The following is an 18,110-nucleotide window of genomic DNA, read 5'->3' on the forward strand; positions in this document are numbered from 1 at the left end:
TAAAATACCTCCTCAACCTTCCTTTGATTATTGTCGACGGGTCAATCGATGTACATATATAATTCTGGATTGATGCGACTGTACTCTGTGCGTATATGATTGTCTAAACTAGACGAGGGCACAAAACTGTTGATCGAGCTTCCTTTTCTCTGAGCGAAGCGTATGTAAACATCATAAGTGACGAACCGATCAATTCCATTGAGGACGAGGCTTCATCCAGAGTGAGATCTGGCAAAATGATTTGCTAGATTGATTTAGCCACCATACAAATTGTACAGAAGGAGTGTCTTGGGCGCTGAGGCAGGTAAGTCCGTTCATACCCCAGCCAACGTGGGGACCGAGTATGTAACCCAGAAAACACTGGACAACGTCACTAGTGATACTCCGTTGCAAACCAAAATCCTTGCCTGGGTGCTGTCAATGGTGACGTGCTCATTACCGCTAAAATAATTTTATTATAAGAAGACGGTTGTCAGTCTAATGTACGAGATAGATGAACTCTTAGATGAATTCTCGCTATATTGCTATCTTTCCCTCTTTCCATCCGTGCGCGCCACATGGTTTTTGGACTACCAAGGCCAACACACTTATACACACTTATTCCCGCTCGGCTCAATATCCCGCATGGTTTCGTATGATATGGAGTACTTTCGCTGCACTATTTGGGGCCATCGCACCAAAGACACCAACGAGAACGCCAGAAATCAGCCAGACTGGCCGAGAAGTTGGCCTGGAAGGTCTTGGGAAGCGCCTTGGGGCCTTAACGCGGGTTCGCGGGCCATGAACTACGCCCAAAATGGGCAAGCGGGACCAAGGGAGTGTGGGACTGAGACCCCTGGCTAGACCGTTCGAGGACTAGCCTCGCGTCATTTTTCCCGTCGGGCCACGTATTTTCACTATTATCCATGACGAACTCCGCACTAGAAATTACTATTCTGGATTTACTAGGCTCATGCTGGTTTAGACGCTCACTAAGTCAGGCACAGTGCCCTGTTCTTTGCACGTAGCCGGGGCAGCCGTGGGTTGACTAAGTAGTATCGAGTCGGTAGATAGATACTAGTACTGCTCCTGACTAGTGTCTACTATGGAGCATCGTATCTACTCCTCACTCTTGTTGTTCACAAACTCCCCTTTCCCTCTGCTTCCATCTGATCGCTTGCCATTCTCTTGTGCTTTTCCACAGAGTATTACAACTCTCTAGACTACAGTAATACTCCCCTCTTTTTATTTTTCTTTCATTGCCAATAGTCGATTTGCTACATACTTCCTTGTGGTTAGCGTGCACTCAACCACCAATTGTATTGCTTCCCACATTCTTTGCAGCTGCCATACTCCCGTTCAGCATACTATCAACCAGCCATCGCTCTTTTTGGCACTAGACTATTGAGCCCACTATCATTCATATATCCTTACTATCACGTCGGCTCTACGATTAATCAGATATCTACCTACCGTGCTATCGGGTTGGCTAGCTTGACGATTCGACATCCTTTATTGAAAGACTTTTCGCGCCACGACCCGTTTAGCCTTTCTTCCCCAAGGTTCTTCTTGGATTCCGTCCTATCGCCGTTTTCCCCTCTTTTCCTCATCTTACTTTCTCTCTCAGCCTTCCCCTGAGAGGTACTGTCTTCTTTCTCAATTGAATTCAACCTCTTAAATTTGATTTATAAATCTACCTCTTTTTATATATACATATACCTTGGGAACGGTACCATCACAACCGTGGGCCAGTCTTGAATCCGAGTACCGCATTAATCTCCGATTCTTTGTGATCGATAACGAGTCAAAGCCGAGTCCCTCTGAGACACAATGGGTTTCATCGAGAAGTTGCAAGCAAGTAAGTCCATTCAAATCCTCGCTGCTATAATTCCATATCCCTCTGAATATAACTACGAACTTAATGTGTCTCCTAACATTCCATCCGCAGAGATCGAGCTCTACAGATTAGAGCAGCGCTATGCCCGTCGCAAGCACCGCAGCACATTCTCCGGCGTCCAATACGTCGACGGCGAATATGTCTATTCCAACGGCTCGAACTCGCCAACAGGAACCGTCTCCAAGCATTCAACAGGAAGTTACTGGAAGACCCCAACCTGGGGTGGTTCCGGTTCCGAGTCGCGATGGCGGTGACGAACCGATCTGACGCGGAATTTTTTCTTCTTTTCCACTTTTTTCCATTTGCCCTTGTATATTCTCAGCATTATGTTTGTGCAGAGGATATGATGACGTTTCCGATCACATATGAATGCTTGCTGTTCGATTTTCTCGCGTTCTTCTATGGGGACGGACGGCCCGCCCCGAAGCGACCTAGAAGACAGGCGCCCTTACTTCCCTCCCACTCGTGATCTGTGATCATTTTAGATCCAAGTCAATGGACTTGGCCAGCCTTGTTGGATGACTTGACTTTCTTATACCAATTTACCCCTTGGGCTACCTCCCTGTCAACCATCTCTGCATGATCTTCTTTCCTCTCTCGGAGATTTGACTTGGGGAACATGACACTCCCGCAACTTACTCTTTCTTCGACCTTTTCGATTTTTTGGACATTCTATCTTCCTCTTCTACTTTATTATACGTGAGTGTATGCGAAATTAGCGAGTCGTCGCAATGACTTATACGGAGTGCGTTTTCTGCCGTGGCGAGCGCTGGACAACTGTGCATAGGGTTTATACTCGAATATTCTGAGTCAAATCACTCTAGAGCTTTGGACAACCCTACTTGCTGTTCCACAAGTACTGCAATAAATACACAAGTAAACTGTAGTAACGTCATCTGTATGGATATCACTGGGTATAGATAAAGTCTGGCTCTCGAACCACGTGCACTTGGGTCAACGACACTCCACGTATCAGACAATTGGGTATGCGTGAAAGAAGGAGGCGGACAGCCGGAAACCTCTGAAGCACAAATGGCATCATCATGTTGAAGCACTCTAGAATGTTGAACAGCACACAGCCTGATTGTGCGCAAACAACGCTAGTTTCTCTCAACGCTTGGACCTTCTGCTCCCAATACCTAGACGGCCGAGATTAGGAAGCCCCGACTTATTCCTCTGCGTACCGCTAAGGAGCGAGCCACGGTTAGGTGTGGCAGAGTCTCCGGGGCTATTGCGCCCACCCGAGCCCCCAATGTCCGGTCTGCTGCCGCGAGGCGAGTCCGGCAGCCCACGCTCTTTGCCCCTGTCGGCTGTTGCAGCGGCGGACAGGGCGGCAGTGAGGGACGGGTTTCGTAGTCCTGCGGTGCTGCCGTCCTGGTCGAACTGCCGTTGTGAGGCACGTTGCGCGCGGCGGGCTTTCTCCTGCACGGACTTGAACTTGTCGAGGAGTTCGACCCACCGGATGGTATTTTCCTCGCGGCTTTTCAGTCGACTGCCAGTGGCGCGTTCGTAGCCTGATGATGAGGATGAAGCCATACTCGTACTGGTTCTTTGTCAGCTCAGGATCCTTGCACCAGGTGAAATTTTCCCTTACAGTCGAGGGCCGGTGTGCAGGAGGCCAATATTGCTAACGCTGTTTAGACGGTTCTTCAACGCAGCAAATGCACTGCTCTGAGGGAGGAGCATGAGAACTCCGTAGAGACACTTGTACAGATACGGGTATCTTTCTGGTTCGAGGAGCTGGAGACGAAGATCTGCTGTACCTTAGTCTCAAAATTCGAGGGGTCATATAGGTAGGATGGAATCTAACAGGTAAAGACGGGCGACTCCAGGAGCTGAACCAGTTTATCAATTTGGATCAACATATTCACAGTCATCTCAAGCTCAGCACTGGTTTCTACGTTAGTCACCGTCAGAGATGGGGGAATGGACCGGTAAACGTACAAGACTTGAAGAAGGTTATAAGCCTGCTCATAAGCCTGCGCAAGCAGACAGAGGGAGAATGTAGAAACAGCATTGTGGCACCATGACCGGAACAGAGCGACAAAGAACATCTGACCCTCCTTTCGGGATACGTCAGTAACTGCTTGAAGCCGCCGACTCAAGAGATTGTCCTACCTTGGAGTCAAGATTCCTTAGCCTCTTTCTCAGATCTGATAGCTCAGGTGCAGTGATCAGGTTATTATTCAAATTCTGTACCATGATACTTGCAAACTCGATGTCCTAGACAACATACCAGTCAGCACCTGGAAACATTGCATACCGGAGGAAACTAACTTCTTCTTTCTCGAGGCAGTCTGCTAGAGTCCGATAGATGCGCTCTGGACTTAAATTCATGCAGAGTTGTCGAATGATCAGGTTGCCTCGGACTTCCAACAGATGTCTGTCGGTGGAGAAGAGCTGAAGCAAATTAACCATGAAAGATGTGAAGTAGCTATCATCGCTGTTCCTCGAGATCTGTGAAAGAAGCTGGAGGTCCTTTGTGACAACAGCTTCCGCAGGGTCTGACAGCGTCTTCAGCAGTGCAGGAAATGTCCCATCGTTAAATGCCACCACTTTCTTTGGCGCCTTCCGATGCAACATAATCAACCAAGACAGGGCAGCCACCCTTGTCGCTTCGTTCTCATTCAGGAACTGCAAAGTCAGCGAGTTGACGGCAGCGGCATAATCCAGATCCGCTGGAGGAATTGGTGTAGATATCACACTGCTACGAGGTGTCTGCTCATTGGAGAGATCTTGTTGAGAAGCTTGCTTTTTCGAATCACTCGTGGACGTTTCGACAGATCGACGACCACTTGGTGTCGATGCTCTTCTCTCCACAAGCTCTTTGCTTGCGGTGGATACTGGTCCGGAAGGGGGACCCTGTCGTGTTTCCTCGGTGCTATCCTCAGACAAGGAGACGATATACTCAAGCAATGATGTGTTGACGCGATTGGCGGCCTGCCGCACTTGGTCTGAACCGCTAGACATTGCTGGGAGAACCTGTGTCAAGAGACGCGGGACGAAAGGGAGGATATCTTCAGGGCTAATCTCGAAGAAGCTGTCAATCCAGCGTAATGCAGTTAACTGCATCTCCTCATCTAACTCGGTGTTTAGTTTGCGACTACGGGATAATGTACCACTCAATTTGCTTACCGAATGAGGTATCGACAAACCCCACAAGGATGTCCAAAATCTTGGGATAGTCGATGTGAACATCTTGCCCTGGGATCCAGTCTCCGTCAGCCTGCAAGTCATTTTCCTCAAGGTCTGACTCAGGCTCGGAGTCCTCGATAGCATTTTCACTGCGTTCAGTGTCCACAGCTACTGTGTGATCAGTAGTGGTGCTGACACTATCACTCGCGGCCGACTGTCTGTTGTCGCTCCCTTGCTCTTTGCGACTCTCTTCTATGCCTTTCTTGAGGCGTGCAATCCTCTTGATTTCGGATAAAAACCTGTCGAGAAGAGTCTGAGTGGTGACATTGACGTCTCTGTTCGGGTCACCAAGGAACTCAATTAATCCTCCCAAGAATTCCGGGAGATATGACACAAGTTCCAGGTCGGGAATGGTATCCAGTAAGGTCAACCATGACACCAAGAAAGTGCGGGTGGATGGACTGATGACGTGTATCCGTTCCTTCAGCAAGGGTATGAACTTGGCTAACGAAAACGCAGTGGGAAGCTCGACCTCTTCCTGCGCATCAGGGTCTGCCGTATGCTTCTCTGATAATTGCAAAACTGATATGTAGGAGGCAGCAGATTCCGAAACAATGTCCTTGACAAGTCGATCGAGGAGCTCCGCACCGTTTTTGACAGAAAGCTCAGAATCGGAAGCTAACTGAAATCGAGATTAGACCGTGGCAGTTGTACGCAAGAAAACAAGAAAATAGCTAGGGACGACCTACTTTGCTCAGAGCGTCAAATATCTCATTGAAAAAAAGAAGAACCTCCCCCTTTGCGACTTTCGCAATGTTGTACATGCTCTCGCATGCGTAGTATCGGACTCTGGCATCTTGGTCGGAAAAGCAAGCAAGAACCGGTGGCACAATCTCTTTTAGATATGGCGCAACGCCCTCCTGATTCAATCCAGTATCAGCACCGACGATATCATTGCAACCTATCCAACAGACTCACGGATCCAAGCGCTATTGAAGCCGCAGCTAAACCGATCAAACCACCATTTCTCGCATGCGGCTGATGTACGGCGTAGGCGTAATCATGACAAAGCTGATCGACAATTTTCTGGATCTCTTCATGATCTCCTCGGAAAACAGCATTGCGAACGACTTTCTCGAGCCTGAATATGGTTAATCAGTGTCCTGTCGGTCAAAGACTCCCCTGGAGACAATCGGTCAACCGTACTCTAGAGCTCCCTGTTTTCTGCGATCATAGAGCTTGTCATTCAGCAGGCGCTGAATCGAATGATCCATAGCTCAAATAAACATAGACTTGATGAGTTCTCGACTCTCGAATTTCTGTTAAATAGTGCTCATGGTGGAGGGACGATTTCTGGCTAGACTTTGGCGGTGAATCGGAAACTCGAGCTCAACAACCTGTAGCTATAGAAAAACCATCAATACCAGGCTTCACCCTCTGCACGGTCAGAACCAAATAGGGCTGCAAAACTGCTAAGTCAGCTGCTTACGCGCGCCTGGTCGTTGCAATAGCAATGTGGGGAGCACTCTCAGCGTAGATGCGTTGGCAGAGTTGATGGGGGTATATTAGTGGACGTGAGGTGACGTAGTTGTCAACCATCAAAGACAGGCCTTAGCGCCGACCATAGACGCTCGAGTCTAGCGGTACAACAAACCCTTGACATACAGCCTTTCAAACGTACGACTTATATATGCATCCGCGGGAAATTGTATTCAACTATGTCTCTATGTCGTATCACTTATGGTGTTCCAAGTTACGTTGAGTACGTAATCGCTGTAACCGCGAGGACCATAACAAGGCATCAACATGACCCCCAAAACTCCAAAATCTAACATGAAAGTTCGTGAAGGCTCCAAGCGAGAATCGGCCTGAGAGTAGAGCCTTAATGACTAATATATTGGAAGACGGCGGACACATCCTTTTCACCAGTCTCCTGGCGTATCAGTAGATCTTGGATCTTACTGAGCTGGCCCTTCTCACCGTCATTCACAAAATGATTCCAGGAACTGGTGTCGCCGTACAACATGGCTGGAGCCTTTATGTACTGCGTTCCGTCCGGTCTGCATCGCTTACATTTGAATGTGTCGTGAGTGTCACTTCGCGTTTCTGGCTTGAACTGGAACAGCTCGCGTAGTGACTCCAGCGAGAAATGCCGCTCAACGTCTTCAGCTGAATCCACGACGCATGATGAGAGTGATTGCTTGTGGGATTGACGTTGGAAGATCTTTTCCTCAATCGACCCAGTTGCAATAAAACGATAAACAAAACAATCTTTCTTTTGTCCGTCACGCCAAACTCGAGCCAAGGCCTGCTGGTCTGCAGCGGGATTCCAATCTGGATCGAACAGCACAAGGCGGTTTGCGCCGATCAGATTTAATCCACAGCCTCCGGCCTTGCTGCTTAGAAGGAACACGAATTCCTCACCGTCTGGATTGTTGAATTTGTCGACGAGCTTTTGCCGCTTGTTTATGTTCATAGTACCGTCCAGCCTCAACGAGCCATAGCCTCTCGATCGGCAGAGTTTCTCGAACAAGTCGAGAGTTTGGGTATAATTGCTGATGAGAACAATCTTGTCATTGGTATCCTGACGGATACGAGCCAGCATACGATCAAGAACCATCATCTTTCCCGAGTACCAAGATTTGACATCTCTGTCTCGACCTCTAGCTTCAGGTGGAACGTAGTCCTCGGGAAACGTATGTTCGCAACCTGGAAGATCTCTAGTGAGATCAAGTAAATCCGGATGATTGCATAGCTTTTTCAATATTCCAATGGCCTTGAGAGGTTGGCTTCCCTTTCCCCTAAGTAAGCTCTTGATCTCGGGGCTTTGAATGAAATGGTTGTAGAGATCAAGCTGGAATTGGGAAAGATTGCAGAAGACAACATGCTCGTATTTGATCGGCAGATACTTCGACAAAATATCGTTCGTCCGGCGAATGATGAATTTGTTCACAATACCGGACAACTCTGCCAAGCGCTCGTCGCCTTTCTTCCGATCTTCCTCTGTTCCTGCAGCGTCTCGTCCTTTTAGAATAGGTATTTCGAATCTCTTTCGAAACTCGTTTTGCGAGCCCAGCAGATTTGGGTTGGCAAAATGAAGTAGAGCGAAGTACTCCGAGAGATCATTCTGAATGGGGGTACCAGACAAAATCACACGGCGAGTCACATTCAGGCTGTTCAAAGCAGTCCATGTTAAACTGTCTTTGTTCTTGAGTCGATGGCCTTCATCGCACAGAAGAAGCCCAATTGGACTGTCTTTTAATGCATCGACATACATTCGAAGAGTTTCGTAAGAAACTATGAGAACAGGCCTGACTACGGCCCGCCCGGATGCGATTGCCCATTGCTTTATTTGGGAGGTGAGCTCTGCCTTCGAGGCTTTGCCGTCTATCGCGAATGGCGTTACTGCATCCTTTCCCAGCCATTTCACTACTCATATTAATATAAGCGACTAACGCAAAGGACTTGTCGCTTACCGAGTTCGTTGGCCCAATTTCCAACCAGACTGGAGGGACAAGCAATAATACACTTCTGAATTGTCGTCTTTCCTGCTTCCGGTGATTGCTTCAGAAGTGTCCACATCAGGGAAATGCATTGAAGCTGTCAATGTTAGGCTTGATCAATATACGAAAGAAGGTGCGACATACAGTCTTGCCCAATCCCATACCATCGGCCATAATGCAACCATTCGCATTTTTATCTATCATACCGGTTGTACAGCGATAAAGAAACTTACGGCAAAGACGGGTCAGTTTCTGGGATCCGTGGTCGGGTGGATGTGGAGAGAATCATTACCTTTACACCTTCCACTTGATGCGGCCTCAGAACTTTCGCCAGTCTGGGATCTATGACCACTGGGACCTTAGGACGAGATTCAACCTTCTTCTTCAGCCCGAGTATATCTGCTAGGCTCTTGTGCATCAGCGGCTCATCCAGCTTGGCTTTAGTTTCCTGGGTATCCTTGTCTTCGGGCCTCGAGTCCGGAGGCTCATCAATATCGTCGACGGTCGGATCATATAGAACTATCGCAAATTCTCCGCTGGGATCATGTAGTGGTTTCACAACAAAAGTGGCGCCTTGCCTCATTCCCAAAGTGGGAGCTGGTCTCGAAGGATTATATCCATCAGAGGACTTGTTGATCAAAGGGATTCGAAATCTTTGCTTAAAGGTGGTTTCTTTGTCCTTGACTTTGAAGACGGGGAATTTATTCGCGTCTCTTGTCGCAAGAGCAAGACGTTCTTCGTTGGTCCATGGCTTGACGGTGTTGTCCTCCACCTCCCCATCTGCTCCTGCATAGTTGACTTTCCTTCGTTTTCTCGCAGGCTTATCTGAAGTTCGCGTAGGGGTGGCAGTCCCCGGACATTTAAAAGGCTTCGACAGACGGTCTATCGAGTTGGATGACACGCTTTTCTGTAGTGGCTTGGATAACGGGGTGTTTCCACCTTCGATTCCTACGGCTGGTCGCGGGCGATACCTATTTCTGTCAGCTAAGCTCATTGGGACGTACAGGGCCTAGGAGGTACTAACATTGATGGCTTCTTGGGTTGCCCTGTCGCTGTCTGCGCTCATCAATCAAGGTTGCTCGATCTGGAGATTGCCGCTCGACGCGTTGTCCACAATACTTGGCGCGACTCCGCTGTTGACTGAACACCAAAGTACCACGCAATCACGTGCGGATATTGTAGCCCACCCCGCCATTAACCGTGGTAGGATCAATATCCAAGGCAACGATGTAGGTAGCCACTGCTCAAGCTCTGGACCTTGAGAGATTGTCCTCAATGTCGTCGGACTTTTGGGCAGGATACCTCAGTGGGGCCATTGGAATCATAATCGGCAACCCTCTAGATGTCGTCAAGGTTCGATTACAAGCTGGCGGGGCTGATGCAGCTGGATCAACAAGCCGGAACATAGTCTCCTTTGAGAACGTGAGCTCCCTTGTGCGAGGTTGGTTGGCCCTCTCACGATGCAGAACCTGCCATAAGCACTGACATAAGTATTCTGCAGGTGCTGCTGCTCCCATACTGGGATATGGAGCGCTTAATGCGCTTTTATTTGTCGCCTACAATCGTTCATTGTTGTTTATGGATGATTCGGTAAAGGATCCCACAAACCCTTTCGGCGTTTCGCTTTACAAAATCTGGCTTGCCGGTGCTGCTGGCGGAGTGGCCAGCTGGACGGTCTCATCTCCTACAGAGTTCATCAAATGCCGAGCGCAACTTGACACTCGCCCTGGGATCTCTTCGTGGACAGTCGCCAAGGACATCTTTCGGACCCGAGGATTGACGGGTCTCTATTTCGGAGGAGTGATTACTTGCGCCAGAGACTCGATTGGCTACGGATTTTAGTATGCACAATGCTTCCCCCAGACCTTTCCCCGCCAGTTCTAGTCAGACGTTTATTTACCTATGCCACCCACAGTTTCTGGTCTTACGAGTACTGCAAACGTCTTATGGCCTCCGAAAATGATAACGCGCATGACATTGCTCTGAAAGTACTTCTTTGCGGAGGCATTGCTGGAGTGACCACATGGGCTTCTGTCTACCCGCTGGATATGATTAAGACGAGACTGCAGGCGCAGACAATTGCAACAACACCCGAGTCCCGCCCACTGATACATTTACAGAGCAACCCACAGACATTGAACTCCTACCAGATCGCCAAAGCCGCGTATCGATCCGAAGGATTGAAAGCCTTCTATCGAGGCCTGGGAATTTGTAGCTTGAGAGCTTTCATAGTGAACGCTGTCCAGGTATGTGTTCTCAACAGTGTCATCACCACGAAGTGGCATTTGCTAATCATGGGCAACAGTGGGCAACATACGAATGGCTCATGAAATATTTAAACAGCCCTTGCGATCAGACACAGAGCTGTGTTGCTGGAGTTACTGGAAGTACTGTATAAAGTAGAAGGCACATTTGTTATGTTTAAGATCAACCTGTAGGCTATACCGCTGTATCTGGTATTTATTGCAGCTAGTAAATAAATTTCATACTAAGACCCAAATAAATGTGGGCCAATGCTGGTAGGGGGCCGAAAACCGGCGATTTGAAGGTCACCGCAAACCGGAATTGGTTTGCTCGGCTTTGGGATCGCCAATAACTGGCGAAGTTCGGAACATGTGGTTTCATGTGCGGTTCAGACCCAGCCTGTTTGCTGATTGGACGAAAGAGGTTCGCTGTGCCTTCAAAGCAAACGGCAATAACCTGAAGGTGTAATCCAGTCGTGCAGAGTTTGTCGCCGAGTTTGCAGCCTGGACAGAGGGTCGAAGATAGGGTATCTATCGAAGGTTGTTCTTTGTTGAGGATGACCGTTAGGCTATAGGCTGTCTAGTCCTCCATGTCAACGACCGTTTCCTGCTGTCGCAACCCATTGTCGGTACCCAGACCGACAGCAGCCTCTGCGATTTTCTGTGAATGAGGTTCCTCGCGCAGCATCCGCAATCTGTCCAAGCATCCCTCAGTCAGTTGTGATCGGTCCAAGAAGGCGTTCGCGCCGTTTACGATTACCGACCTTCTTTTGTGGTTTTTGCCCTTGGTATGGGCGACCAGGTTGTATTCGCTCTCAAACCATTTCGAACATTCGACGCAATAATGCTTTCCTAGACCTGGAAGATCCTCCGCGTCCTTGGTGGCTTTGTACTGCGTAAGGTGCTTGGGAGAATCAATGTCCGCTCGGACCTGATCGTAGTCCCTACAGAGACGAATGATGTTAGAGCTATTGGTTCTTCAAGTGTATCGACGAACGTGATGAGTGTGTTCCTGTATATCGTACCTTGTTCTGCGCTTTGTTTTGATTTTCCTCACAGCTCCCATCTTGAATATCTGCAGACCTAGTGTAGTCTGGACACTATTCACGAGATTGTCACAAAATTGTTATCACCGATATACGGAACGATGCAAAAGTTTTAGGCCTTTGGAAGCGGGTCAACTGTCTCGAAATTTCGGCCTCTCTCCATAAAGAGGGATTTTCTCGAAGTACTCGCTTTTGATTGGCGTGAGTCCTGGTTGGGCTTGGCGCTGGCCCGCGGGTACCCCTTCGGTAGGCCTCGGCTCAGACTCGGCTTCAATTGCATACTCCCATACAGTCATTACAACATCTTTCCACGTTCCGTAATTTATGACGTTTTCATTCCTTTCGGCATGTTGCTCCGTCCTAGCATCGTCCAGTTGCGATCCAGGTAAAGTAATGATCTTAGCCCCATAAACAGCCGCTTTCTGAGGTATCTGCGGTGGACACCTGTCAAGATGGTTGCCCCTGGAGAATGGGACACAAGTTCTCTGTACTATTCTTCAACGTGGAGAGGACCAAGTAATCATTTTGACCTGGATGAGCTGTAGGGTCATGGAATTCAGGCTTTTTCTACAATCGAAGCCAGTGGACCACTGCTGAGTTACCTCAGTACAGAATCAGAGTGACGATAGATAATCCTTGCCACATGATTGGCCCAGCGCTATTTCCGTCTCACATGCCCCAGAGTGGAAGCACGGGCATCAGGCCGCTTAGGTGTGAAACCCATTACATCAATCCATACCGTTTTTTTGTAACGAAGTTTGGACATRGGGGTGCTACATAGTTACTGCTTAGGGCTGGCAGCCAAATTGCAAGGCCATTAATGATGGACCCTTGTCAAACACAACTGATGAGCCTGTAGATCAATTTTTGGAGGCCTCCGGTCTTAAGACCAAGAGAAATTTTCCAATTGTAATCAAGATCATTGGTGTATGGTGAGCTTTAGTAGAATAATGGAGGCGGGCTTCCAGCCATTTTTCCTTGTCTCCGGTCGCAAGCGTGGGCGCCGATTGTACCGAAAACGTATGGCCGTACTGTCACGAGCGGTTACGGGTCCTCTTCTCCGGTTCATCAAGAATTCTTTCCCACACCAAGCTTCCTTTTTATCTGCTCCATCTCCCTTTGATCCTTAACTCATTTCTCTTACTTACTTTCCCACTCCACTCCATTCTTTACTGCAGCTGGCTGTTGTTGCTGCTTGGATTCGCTCTCGTTGGATGTATTGCGGCATTGCCCAACTCACATAGAGAGCTTCCATCATGATCTCCACAAGGCTTGCGCGCGCCGGTGCGCTGGTAAGTGAACTCCAGCTCCGAGCTCATCCTTCAGGTATCTGCAGTCATGTGCGATGCATTGAAGGATGGATCGGACACCACCAAAATATGAATTCTCCAGAAGCTGACATGATACCTCACAGGCCCCCAAGTCCCGACTTGTAAGAATCCCATAATCTCAGCTCGCCGCGCTGTTCTCCAGAGAGCAACTCACAAATCGTGGTCATGGCCACTTGACCAACAGTGCAGATGTACTGACTGATCTTTTGCGTAGTTCCTCGGGACCCGGGCCTTCGCTACTGTCGGTGACTCCCCTCTCGACAAGAAGGTCGAGATGGCCAACACTGAGAAGGTGAGTGGTCTTGTTCGGCCAGTCCAGCGCTGCTGTTAGCTCGTTACGGCAACCGGATCCGCTAACGTATCCGCCAGGGTAACTACATCAACTACAAGTATGCTACAAACGCCCTTTTGCACTCAGCCCAAAACAATCCGCTCATGCGGAGAATCTGGGAATCAGCATTAATCACTGAGTTACTAACATGTTCATCAACTTTTCAGGAAGATGTCCGAGAACCTGGACATTGTCCGTCGTCGCTTGCAGCGTCCTCTCACATACGCCGAGAAGGTTCTATACTCTCACCTTGACGACCCTCACGGACAGGAGATTGAGCGTGGCAAGTCCTACCTGAAGCTCCGCCCCGACCGTGTCGCTTGCCAGGATGCCACCGCTCAGATGGCCATTCTGCAGTTCATGTCTGCTGGCATGCCCTCTGTCGCTACTCCTACTACCGTCCACTGTGACCACTTGATCGAGGCCCAGGTTGGAGGTGAGAAGGATCTTGCTCGTGCCAACGAGATCAACAAGGAAGTTTATGATTTCCTGGCTAGTGCCACCGCCAAGTACAACATCGGTTTCTGGAAGCCCGGTTCCGGTATCATTCACCAGATCGTCCTGGAGAACTACGCTTTCCCTGGTGGTCTGATGATCGGTACTGACTCTCACACCCCCAACGCTGGTGGCCTTGCTATGGCTGCTATTGGTGTCGGTGGTGCTGATGCTGTCGATGTCATGGCTGGGCTTCCCTGGGAGTTGAAGGCTCCCAAGGTCATCGGTGTCAAGCTTACCGGTGAGATGTCCGGCTGGACCACTCCCAAGGATATCATCCTGAAGGTTGCCGGCCTCCTTACCGTCAAGGGTGGTACTGGTGCTATCATTGAGTACCACGGACCTGGTGTTAAAACTCTCTCTTGCACTGGTATGGGTACTATCTGTAACATGGGTGCTGAAATTGGTGCTACCACATCCATGTTCCCCTTCAACGACCGCATGTACGATTACTTGAAGGCTACCAAGCGTCAGCACATTGGTGACTTCTCCCGCGAGTACGCCAAGGAGCTGCGTGAGGACGAGGGCGCCGAGTACGACCAGCTGATCGAGATCAACCTCTCTGAGCTTGAGCCTCACATCAACGGTCCCTTTACTCCTGATCTTGCTACCCCCATCTCTAAGTTCAAGGAGGCTGTCGAGACCAACAAGTGGCCTGAGGAGCTCAAGGTTGGTCTGATCGGTTCTTGCACCAACTCCTCTTATGAGGACATGTCCCGTGCCGCCTCAATCGCTCGTGACGCTCTTAACCATGGTGTGAAGGCCAAGTCCCTCTTCACTGTTACCCCCGGTTCCGAGCAGATCCGCGCCACTATTGAGCGCGATGGCCAGCTCCAGACTCTGGAGGAGTTCGGTGGTGTCATTCTTGCCAACGCCTGCGGTCCCTGCATCGGACAGTGGGACCGCAAGGACGTCAAGAAGGGCGAGCCTAACTCCATCATCTCCTCCTACAACCGTAACTTCACTGGCCGTAACGACGCCAACCCTGCTACCCACGCCTTCGTCGCTTCTCCCGACCTTGTCGTCGCCATGACCGTTGCCGGTACCCTGAAGTTCAACCCCCTCACTGACAAGCTGAAGGACAAGGACGGCAATGAGTTCCTGCTCCAGCCTCCTACTGGAGAGGGTCTCCCCGCCAAGGGCTACGACCCCGGCCGTGACACCTACCAGGCTCCTCCCGCCGACCGCGCCTCGGTCAACGTCGCTGTCTCTCCCACCAGTGACCGTCTGCAGCTCCTTGCTGGATTCGAGCCCTGGGATGGCAAGGACGCCACTGGCATCCCTATCCTCATCAAGTGCCAGGGCAAGACCACCACCGATCACATCTCCATGGCTGGCCCATGGTTGAAGTACCGTGGCCACCTTGACAACATCTCCAACAACATGCTGATTGGTGCTGTCAACGCTGAGAACGGCAAGGCCAACTCTGTCAAGAACAAGTTCACTGGCGAGTACGATGCTGTTCCTGCTACCGCTCGTGACTACAAGGCTCGTGGTGTTAAGTGGGTTGTCATTGGCGACTGGAACTACGGTGAGGGAAGCTCCCGTGAGCACGCCGCTCTGGAGCCCAGACATCTTGGTGGTCTCGCCATCATCACCCGCAGCTTTGCCCGTATCGTAAGTGTTTCAGCTTCATCATTTTGCACTTGCACATTTAAGGCTAACTCTCTTTTTTACAGCACGAAACCAACCTGAAGAAGCAGGGTATGCTTCCTCTCACCTTCGCTGACCCCGCCGATTATGACAAAATTAACCCTGAGGACACCGTCGACCTTCTTTGCACCCAGCTCGAGGTTGGCAAGCCCATGACTCTCCGTGTTCACCCCAAGGATGGCAGCGCTCCCTTCGACGTTTCCCTGAACCACACCTTCAACGAGTCTCAGATCGAGTGGTTCAAGGATGGCTCTGCCCTTAACACCATGGCCCGCAAGTCCGGTACCAAATAAATTTAGTAGCGACAGTCCGCTTGAAGGCTAAACCCTCCGCATTACGGTGTCGAAGGTTTGTAAATTATGTCTTGAGTGTTCCTAGCGATCACTGGGAACATCGTTTTGAGCGTCTTGAGTTTAGTGCTATGTATCCTGCACTTGACTCGAGTTCGCAATGTCTGGGGAGTGGACAGCGGCCTTTGAGCCCGCTTTTCACGGTTCATGATGGTAAAGACGGTGTTCTGAAAATTCTAACGCTTTGTGTTTCTTTGTTACCATCGAAGTTTTCCTTGTTGTTCTCTACCATCCTGAGTTTTGGGTGGGCTCTATGGATATAGGCTTCCGTTTTCTTTTTTTGCACACAGCTATTGTATGTTAGGGATCGCATGCATACCAAAGTCATTTCTTCTATGTTCAAGGCCAGATTTTCGTGACCCATATCTTCTAGTAGCAGTTTGCCCTGTCTGGTAAAGTGATATGTGGAAAGGCGAGATTGCTTCCCATGTGCCAAGTCCCTGGAGAGAGCCATCCTATTTGTAAATGCCTCAAAAGATGTTATCAACTTCAAGCTGGAGCAATTTGGAAGCTGTACAGATAATACACGGAAACCAACAGAAATTCACTAGCGTGCCTGACGACAGCTTAGCACCCCGCAATGAACACTACCTCGGCTACTAAGGGACCACTCTCTACTCCATACTCTGGCTTAAGCAAAGAGAACCTACCTAATATCGGAAATGGCGATTAACAAATTGTAGACCGCGGAGCATTATAGTTGCTTCCAGTTTGTATGGATATTCTCTGGCTATTCCTGAAAACTCGACGGTCGATCCGATAAAGAAACACATTTCGTAAGCGCCTTTGTGAAACCCAACAACTTCGCAAGCAGACTCCGCATATATCAACCATCGTTAACATCACTTCCTAAACCATGGCTACACAACTTGTCCCGCTCGCAGAAGTGGAAAGGCTCAGCGCTTCAGTAGTCCGGATACTGGGGGGAAATCCAGGGAAGGTGAGTGCATTCTTGAATTTAAGGTTTCGCGCAGAAGCAGATACAAATCAATGGCCCGGGTCGAAGCTAATATGCGATCGATCTTATAGTTCACGCTGCAAGGTGAGTGGTCTACACAAACGTCCTAAAACGAAGCAGGAATCTCATGCCAGATATTATAGGGACAAACACATATCTAATCGGACGGGGCCACCAGCGGATACTCATCGACACCGGCGAGGGCAAACCGTCCTGGGCAAATCATCTCAAAGGCGTGCTAGCAAAGGAGAATGCGACAGTCCACAAAGCACTCCTGACACACTGGCACCACGATCATGTCAATGGCGTTCCCGACCTCCTCAAGATTTGTCCGCAAGTGACGGTTTACAAGCACCAACCAGATGAAGGTCAGCTTGATATTGAAGATGGCCAAGTCTTCAGCGTTGAAGGCGCTACGTTGAAGGCGTACCATACGCCAGGCCATACTGTGGACCATATGATGTTCGTTCTTGAAGAGGAGGACGCCATTATCACTGGCGATAGTGAGTCCTACTCTCCACTAGGTGGTGGTTCTATATGTTCACCGTTGCGGCTGACCCTCTTTTTCACTTTTGCTTTTTAGACGTGCTGGGTCACGGGACAGCAGTGTTTGAAGATCTCATAGTATATTTGTCCAGTCTGCAGCGAATGCAGAATCGGGTCTCAGGCCGCGGATATCCAGGCCACGGTGCAGTGATAGAGAATGCATCTACGAAGATCACCGAGTACATCAACCATCGGCAGCAGCGTGAGGAAGAAGTTATTCGGGTGTTACGGTATGGAAAGCTTGACGTCCCGGATAATGAACCTTCTCCAGAACGCAAGGCTTCATGGACCCCCCTCGAACTAGTCAAAGTTATCTACCGGAATGTTCCCGAAAGTCTTCACTTGCCTGCTTCGCATGGTGTCTTGCAGGTGCTGATGAAATTGGAGGCTGAAGGAAAGGTAGTCCATGACACAGAGACGGGGAAGTGGAGCATAGACAATGGAAAGTCTGCATTGTGAATCGATTGATTATAGGATGGCGACACACTACTCCTCGGCAGCGGATGCTTGATTTCAAATCCGTCTCACAGCTTGCTGTATGCGCGATTAATATCGTGATATATACATGATATCTAGTAGTAGCTTAATGTGACAGACAATGCTTCTAACCAGTGAAAGTGCTTCCGGCCTGATCCCAAAATCT

General features: G+C 49.4%; 7 protein-coding genes across 7 annotated transcripts; 4 read left to right on the forward strand and 3 right to left on the reverse strand.

Annotated features, from left to right (window-relative positions):
* Positions 1 to 1,809: 1,809 nt before the first annotated feature.
* Asppvi_011216 (uncharacterized protein) lies at positions 1,810 to 2,130 on the forward strand (the record flags this gene model as incomplete). The annotated part of the gene is made up of 2 exons (XM_043307050.1): positions 1,810 to 1,837; positions 1,928 to 2,130. The coding sequence occupies 2 exons, from the start codon at positions 1,810 to 1,812 to the stop codon at positions 2,128 to 2,130; spliced, it is 231 nt and encodes a 76-aa protein (XP_043162985.1).
* An 856-nt stretch (positions 2,131 to 2,986) lies between these two features.
* Asppvi_011217 (VAC14 family protein) lies at positions 2,987 to 6,285 on the reverse strand (the record flags this gene model as incomplete). Its single annotated transcript, XM_043307051.1, has 10 exons — positions 2,987 to 3,419; positions 3,471 to 3,630; positions 3,687 to 3,766; positions 3,821 to 3,939; positions 3,995 to 4,099; positions 4,154 to 4,956; positions 5,012 to 5,693; positions 5,761 to 5,931; positions 5,990 to 6,152; positions 6,218 to 6,285. The coding sequence occupies 10 exons, from the start codon at positions 6,283 to 6,285 to the stop codon at positions 2,987 to 2,989; spliced, it is 2,784 nt and encodes a 927-aa protein (XP_043162986.1).
* A 608-nt stretch (positions 6,286 to 6,893) lies between these two features.
* On the reverse strand, positions 6,894 to 9,508 carry Asppvi_011218 (DNA-dependent ATPase RAD54; the record flags this gene model as incomplete). The annotated part of the gene is made up of 4 exons (XM_043307052.1): positions 6,894 to 8,440; positions 8,488 to 8,611; positions 8,659 to 8,742; positions 8,807 to 9,508. The coding sequence occupies 4 exons, from the start codon at positions 9,506 to 9,508 to the stop codon at positions 6,894 to 6,896; spliced, it is 2,457 nt and encodes an 818-aa protein (XP_043162987.1).
* Positions 9,509 to 9,789: 281 nt separating this feature from the next.
* Asppvi_011219 (putative mitochondrial carrier protein) lies at positions 9,790 to 11,226 on the forward strand (the record flags this gene model as incomplete). The annotated part of the gene is made up of 4 exons (XM_043307053.1): positions 9,790 to 9,955; positions 10,016 to 10,355; positions 10,430 to 10,760; positions 11,038 to 11,226. The coding sequence occupies 4 exons, from the start codon at positions 9,790 to 9,792 to the stop codon at positions 11,224 to 11,226; spliced, it is 1,026 nt and encodes a 341-aa protein (XP_043162988.1).
* Positions 11,227 to 11,337: 111 nt separating this feature from the next.
* On the reverse strand, positions 11,338 to 11,823 carry Asppvi_011220 (putative C2H2 finger domain protein; the record flags this gene model as incomplete). The annotated part of the gene is made up of 3 exons (XM_043307054.1): positions 11,338 to 11,452; positions 11,522 to 11,701; positions 11,783 to 11,823. 3 exons carry the CDS (start codon positions 11,821 to 11,823, stop codon positions 11,338 to 11,340), a joined length of 336 nt encoding a protein of 111 aa, XP_043162989.1.
* A 1,236-nt stretch (positions 11,824 to 13,059) lies between these two features.
* Positions 13,060 to 15,906, forward strand: acoA (aconitate hydratase ACO1; the record flags this gene model as incomplete). The annotated part of the gene is made up of 5 exons (XM_043307055.1): positions 13,060 to 13,095; positions 13,349 to 13,426; positions 13,504 to 13,523; positions 13,633 to 15,577; positions 15,640 to 15,906. 5 exons carry the CDS (start codon positions 13,060 to 13,062, stop codon positions 15,904 to 15,906), a joined length of 2,346 nt encoding a protein of 781 aa, XP_043162990.1.
* A 913-nt stretch (positions 15,907 to 16,819) lies between these two features.
* On the forward strand, positions 16,820 to 17,926 carry Asppvi_011222 (putative metallo-beta-lactamase domain protein; the record flags this gene model as incomplete). The annotated part of the gene is made up of 4 exons (XM_043307056.1): positions 16,820 to 16,903; positions 16,993 to 17,005; positions 17,065 to 17,424; positions 17,505 to 17,926. The coding sequence occupies 4 exons, from the start codon at positions 16,820 to 16,822 to the stop codon at positions 17,924 to 17,926; spliced, it is 879 nt and encodes a 292-aa protein (XP_043162991.1).
* Positions 17,927 to 18,110: the final 184 nt, after the last annotated feature.

This window comes from Aspergillus pseudoviridinutans (genome assembly GCF_018340605.1).
Source record: "Aspergillus pseudoviridinutans IFM 55266 DNA, scaffold_9, whole genome shotgun sequence".
NCBI lineage: Eukaryota > Fungi > Ascomycota > Eurotiomycetes > Eurotiales > Aspergillaceae > Aspergillus > Aspergillus pseudoviridinutans.